The following is a 7,135-nucleotide window of genomic DNA, read 5'->3' as shown; positions in this document are numbered from 1 at the left end:
GAAAAAAAGACCAGAAGTGAATATGTTATAATGTCTTGTGTCTCAAAAAGAAGTTGCCACCCTAATTATAATGTTAAAAGCCAAAGTCGAGTATAAAGTGTTTAGTTTAAATTAAACATAGGATAGCCAGGCTAATAGTTGCTTATTTAAAATACTTATCAAATATGTGCAATAAAATGTGAGGGTTTCATAGGTTCAAGGTTGGTGCACCCTCTGGCAATTGATAAGGATTTTGTTTCAATACTCTGGCTATTTTGGTTGTTAAGCTAACTTTAACTTCTAGCTAGCTATGTGTTTTCAAACAGGGTTGACTCGAACTTTGTATACTTAGTATAACGTAGAACAATTTAAAGTGCTAAAAATATCAGGATGATTAAGATAACTCAAAATATGTTGACCTTTTTTTAACTTAGAAAGATTAAAGACGGTTTTATTTATTTTTTTTTTCTTAACAAAAAATCTCTGGACTTATTTTTACTAAATTTAAAATGGGAATAAGTTTACCTATTTTTAGAATTATGTTATTCTATAGAACAATTTTATAAAAAAAAATGATTTTTATTAATTTGTAATTTTATTATTTAATTTTTTTAGTTTGGATAGATCTTCACTCACTTAGAAATAACATTGCAGATTATGTTTTAAATCAGAAATTAATTATGAGTTGAGTTTTACATTCAATGTTTAAATATAATTAATTTTAACATTGAGGTTAACAAACATGCACTTAAGTGAAAAGACTTGTTTTTGTTGTGAGATAAAAGTTAATCAGTTAAAATGCCAAGAAAAATTAAAACTGTTTTATTTTATATTATAACTTTATTAACATGGTTACATATATTTATCAACAAACTTTATTTTTTTTATGTTAATTGAGTTACATTTTTGACGGTGGATTTTTGATAATATCATTTGTATAACTTTAGTATACACCTAATGTAAAAGTATACATGTATACAACCTTATAACTTTAATGAAGAAGAAGAAATACATGAGATATAAGTTATTTACCCAGAAGCACATACAGAATTTTAATGTTTTAAAAACAAACAAACGACAAAAGGGCGGTTTTTGGTCACTCAGTACAGTTTTTTCATTCCAAGTATGGCAACCCTGTACAAAGATCTAGAATAATGTTTAATTATGTTATTTAATTTTTTTTTTTACTTTAAATTTTATGATCTTAAACTAAAGTAGTAATTTAAGCATCTGGCAAATATATTTATTTAAAAATATTTCTTTGTAGTTCCGGCCGTCTTAAGTTAGCCTGATGAAAACAGGGTAGTTTATGATCACTTTGTGGCTAGAAACGTTGTAGGTTCTAATGGTAGCCTATGATTAAAAAAAAATACTTCTCCTCCAGAATGTAGCATCTTTATAAAATTTTCGCAGTATTTTTATTTTACAACAAAACACCTTTTGCAAAGTTTTTTTAATTTTATAGGGCATTTTGTTCTAAACATAGTAAAATTGTTTTGGTAATAGATATTTTAATTCTAATTCTTCATAAAAAATTTGGAAATGTATCTGAAAACGGTTTTCTTTTCTATGGATTAATGTTGAAACTATTTCTTACAAGTAAAAAAAAAAACATTTGACTAATGGCTAAAAATTAAAATGAGAGAAATTATTTACATGGATGCTATCACTGCTATCAAGCCTGGTGCCAACTCCCTATATTAGTATGATGTAGGTAAAATTGTGCAGGACATAGGAGTTAATGTATCTTTTAATTAATCACACTGTCTTTATTTGTAAGCTTAAAGAAAAGTTATATTAATATACAGAGTTTCAAAATATTTAAAACCTGTGAATGCCTAAAATCTTGTAGTTAATGCAACAAACAAGAAATTAAAATGTTTTGGCAAAACCTGCAGTTTTAACAACTTCTACATGTTAAATATCTTAATTTAGAATAAGTTTACAGTATTTCGTTATTTAGTAACTGAGTCATTGAGAATTTATATTGTAGTAGGGTTAGAGTTCCTTAAAATACTTATAAACCGTTTAAAACCTTAGTTTTCGTTTTATACAAAACGAACACTAAAAAATAATTTTTAAAACATTTAATTTTATAAAACTTAAAAGTAGAATAAGTTTTGTTGTTTTGCCTTAATGATAAATTAATTCAAGCTTGATTTTTATTATTTTAAGAGTTTATTGAGGGCAAAAAGGACGATTTTAACTATAAAAGGAATTTAATAGTTAAGTCGGCGAAAAAGTCAATTTTTTGTATATACTTAACAACAATTAGCCCTAATTAGCAGGAATAATCAAGTTGCTAAGTCAACTAACAACTAAACAACTAACTACTAAATAAAAAAGTTGTTTTAACATAAATGTCATACTAGAGTAAATTGTGGCTTTGAAATAATTAAACTTCGCTAATTTTTCAGCAACTTATGAATTTCGGTTTGTTCTGAAAAAATAGTCCTACTAGTTATACTTATTCAAAGACTTAAAAATAAAGTATAGTCTTCACTTAAACATAAGGGTTGTTCATACAAATTTTATCATTAGACCACAAGCTTTCGGTAGACTGAAACCGGCTTTGTCCTGATTAGGACTCATCAGTCAGTCAAAACCGAAAAACTTGTTTTTGTTCGTTGATGTTTTTGTTGATTTTGTTAAATAAGAGCGTATCAGCTGTCTTGCCAAGTGTTAAAAAAAATGCTGACGTCACTGATCAATGCCAGTAAATGGTTGCTTCATGCTTGCATGTATAAACCCTTGGTAGATTAAAGAATGAAAATTTCTCGGTTGTGACTGATGAGCCCTAATCAGGACAAAAATCGGTCTCAGACTACCGGAAACTAGTGGTCTGATAGTCGTACTGGTATGACCAATCTAATGTTAAACTGTTTACTGATGTTCAAATAATGCTTAAAATTATCAATTTTTTTTGATTACAACTTAAATTTAAATAAGTACAGACGCAACTTTTTCTAGAAACGTTAGCGCTGACTTGTTCAAAGATGTTTATTTATATATAGAATAAAAATGGTACAGAAAAAAAAACTCAACAATAAGAATTTGTCAGTAAATTAACTAGAGCATGAAATTTTAAGTTCAAACTAGCTTAAATTTAGTAAAAATTATTGAACTTCTTAGTTCTGGCATTTTTACAAAACAGTTTTAATGGAAGAATGGGTTTGGCTGGTTTCAAACTTTGTCATAAATTTAAAACTAAAAATTTAGTATAACTTCAAATATTTTAGTTTAAGTTAGGATATTAATTATTTTTAATCTTTTTAATTTTAAAAAACTCAGGTTTACTTGTAGTTTAATTAAAAACTCAGGATAAATTAAAGTTTGTTATAAATTTTCTGATGATTTTCAAAACTTCAGATTAATTTTTATCAGTTCTACTTAAAATAGACTTTTGTTTTTTTCTAGCATACTTACTAAATAAACTAGTTTAATTAATAATAACAATCTCAGTTTTATATTCTGATTTTTATTTCTAGTTTAGGGATAAACTTAGGCTAGTTTTACTCAGGCTTCAAAAAGAAAAAATCTCTAGATATTAAAATAAACATTTTTATTAAGATATAAGGATAAAAAATTAAATTTTTTTTGTTAATAATTTTTTTAATTTTTACCATAAATAATTAGTGCTTACAACAGAAATAATATCAGAAGTAGCTAAATACAAGATAAGAAGCTACTTAATTTAGTATATATTAATAAATCAATACATATAAAAAGAAAGTATAAACTTTCCTAATAGTACAATAGGTTTTATTAGAAGTGCAATGTCAATTACTTGACTCTTTTTATTAAAATTAAAATTGTAATAAACAAATAAATAAAAAAATAAGAGCCTATTGTGATAGGAATTCAATATATACTATAAAAAATTTTTTACACTAATGCTATTGTTTTAAGATATACCTTTTTCTGTTAAATTAGTTTCTGTATAACATAGCTTATTCGTAATTTTTTAAATTTAGATAACTGTAATTAGATAACTTAATTGATAAAAAATAATGTTATTCATATTTATCACAAAAGTTAACAGTAAAATATTAATCAACACACTTATTCATAAAATCCCTCAAATAACTAGTTGAAGTAAATTATAAAATACTGCATTTTACTATAATCCTGATTCTAATATATTTATAGAATTTTGGAAGTGTTAAAAGATACTCTTTTTAATTTTTAAGTAATATGTATATGTTTTATAATACTCATAGTTTGATATATAAAGTTATAACATTTTTTTTTACTGTTTTACTTATTTTTAAGTTTGAATTAGTTTATAGTATTTTTGAATATAAATAAAACTATTTTGTTTCAGCTGTAAAAGTAAACATTAAAGTATCAAGTGTTAGTCATGTACAAGTTAGTAGATAAATTCAGGAGAAATGCTCAAAGATGTTTTGAAAAAAATATTACAAGTTCTCCAATAGAAAGTTTTAAACAAGGTAAGAATAAAAGAAATAACTCAGCTTTAAAAAAAAGTATGAATTATTATAGTTGTTTATTTTTAATCGGAGCTAGCTTTATAAAAATGCTTATAAATTTTTAAACTTGATTGTTAAATATTGGTATTTAGATGTTTTCAAAAGCAATCTTGAGTTTCATATGCTTACAAATTTGTACAGTACTATTTAACTCTTAAAATTTGAATAACGTTTTGTTAATGTTGATTCTAGCGAAACAAGTTCACTGTAATAATAACAAAATTGCAAAGTACTCTATATTTTTAAGCTACACAAAAAAAAGTTTTAACAAGTTTAAGTAATAAGCAAGTAAAATAAAGAATATTTTCTATATCTACAGTATTAACGGAAAATATTCCATAGTAATTAATCTTGGTTTTAAAAAACACACATAAATGCCAAATTTAGCTTTTATTCTTTACTAATAATATTTATGTTTTAAGTGGTCAAGAAGCATGTGTAAGTTTAATGAAAAAAAGTACTATTCAAATTGATCATTTTTATTCTATTTTTAAAATTTCTTTTCTGAAAGGAGTTTAAGCACAATAATAAAAAGCTTTTACTTAAACTAGTTATTTAACTTATATTTTAAAAACTTATTTAAACAAATAAATAAAAAAAAATGAGTCAATAAAAAACTTAAAGATACTGAAGCAAAAATATTTTGTTTCAATTTAAATGTACCGTATTTTGAATCTTTTTGTTTACTTAAGGTTGCTTTCATAAAGAAAAGTAAGTTTTGAACAGTTATTATAACAATTTACTAATCTATTAAAAACTTATTTCTTTGTTAGAAAACATTTATTAAAGTCTAAAATGTAGCATAAAAAAATTAATAATTTGACTGAAAGAATTAAACTTTAACAAACATATAAAAAACTTAACACATAAATTGTATAATTATTCTTTTTTATTATAGATAAAACGAAGACTAAAGAAAATGAACTAGCGGTAGCTTTGTAACTAAATAAGTTGATGTTTAACAAAGAAGGTAATTTAGAGATATCCGATTTAATAAGGAATAAAATAAACAAAGACAACCTTCTTACCTTTTGTAGTTTAGCTAAATTTTACAACCTAGCTACTATATCTGAGTCATCCTTGCTTTATATAGAACGTTGTTTTCCAATTGTTGTTGAAACTCAAAACTTTTTACATTTAGACTTCAGTCTTGTTGCAAAAATACTTTCAAGTTCTGAATTGGATATTCACTCAGAAGTTGAAATTTTTAATGCAGTAATTACTTGGTTGAAATACAACAGTAAAGAACGTAGCAAATATGCAAAACAGTTGTTATTAAAAGTTCGTTTTACATTTCTGTCAGAACATGTATTGAAATATATTTCGAATTGTTACTCAATATTCAGTAAAAACCACGAGTGTGCTAAAACATTGAAAGAAGTTGATATAAACCGTCTTGAAAACAATAGAAGTATTTGTTATACAAATAGATATTGTGGTCAAAACATGTTTAATTTTTTAATATGCGGTGGTATTATTGGTAAAAGTTGGTGGGGTGAGGTTGTAAATACGGTAAACCAAGTAAGTGGAAGTGATTTAAACAAAAAAAAAGTTCTTCCTTCAATGGCAAACGAGAGAGAAAATTTTGAAGCTGTTTGTTTAAAAGGAGAAGTTTACGTATTTGGTGGTCGTGACAATGAAGGTAACTTGGTGAAATCAGTTGAAAAATATTCACCTTCTAGTAATAGATGGAGTAAAGTTACTAGTATGTTCGATAATCGTTTAAGATTTTGTGCTTGTGCATTTATGGATGAAATATATGTTTTTGGAGGTTGTTGCCCTCAAAACTATGAAACAACTAATTCGTGTTTACAATTCGATACAAAAAACAACAGTTGGAAAGAAGTTTCTAAAATGAAACAAGCAAGAAGTGATTCAGCATGTGTAGTCTTTCAAGGAAATATTGTAGTTTCAGGTGGTGATAATGATGATAATGAATTGAAATCCGTAGAATTATATGATGTATTTGCTAATAAATGGACATTGATGCCTAATATGATAAATAATCATGATTTTCATAGTTTAGTTGTTGTGTTAGATAAGCTATTTGTTATTGGTTATGAATTAGACAGTTGTGAAATGTTTGACAACGTTTGTAAGAAATTTGTTTCTCTCAAGCATCCACCGAGAATTTATTTTAATAAGTCTGTGGCAATAGGTAACAGAATTGTAGTTTTTAAAGAAAATAGTTCATCAATAATTTGTTATGATGTTGATAAAGATAAATGGTCTGAAGAACCATGTGAAGTAACAAAAGAATTTAAAGGCTTTTCTTGTGTTAAGTTTCCTTTGTATTAATTTATTGTGTAAATATGAGCTGTTTAGTTAGGTTTAATATTATATATTTAATATATAGATTAGAAATGGTTTTTTATGTATTGATAAGCATATTTTAAAAAATAAATTCATAATTAATTATAATAAAGTGTGTTTTTATTAATAATCTGATAAGCACTCAAAATGGAAAATTAAGTTCTTTTAAAACTTTCATTGCAGTCATTGTCGAAACAAATATATTTTGTTGAGATATTTTGTCAAAATAGTTAAAACTAGTTTCAAAAAGTATGATTAAAGTTTTTTTATATAACTGTTTTTTCACTGAAATATATAAGCAGGAAATATAAATTAGTATGGTAAAATTAAAATAAGTTTAATTTCTACAGCTA

The 7,135-nt window shown here is 24.9% G+C and overlaps 1 protein-coding gene across 1 annotated transcript; it reads left to right on the top strand.

Annotated features, from left to right (window-relative positions):
• The first annotated feature begins 5,915 nt into the window (after positions 1-5,915).
• LOC145842620 (kelch-like protein 23) lies at positions 5,916-6,767 on the top strand. Its single transcript, XM_082950096.1, has one exon. It carries the CDS (start codon positions 5,916-5,918, stop codon positions 6,765-6,767), a length of 852 nt encoding a protein of 283 aa, XP_082806222.1.
• The last annotated feature ends 368 nt before the right edge of the window (positions 6,768-7,135 follow it).

Source organism: Thalia democratica, chromosome 1 (assembly GCF_965202585.1).
Source record: "Thalia democratica chromosome 1, ktThaDemo2.hap1.1, whole genome shotgun sequence".
NCBI classification, from domain to species: Eukaryota; Metazoa; Chordata; class Thaliacea; order Salpida; family Salpidae; genus Thalia; species Thalia democratica.
Note: the sequence above shows the minus strand (reverse complement) of the source record. Positions and strands in the feature narration are given on the sequence as shown.

Bases quoted from the DNA above. Each gene is read 5' to 3' on its own strand.
- LOC145842620 (XM_082950096.1), top strand. From the start codon at position 5,916: ATGTTTAATTTTTTAATATGCGGTGGTATTATTGGTAAAAGTTGGTGG.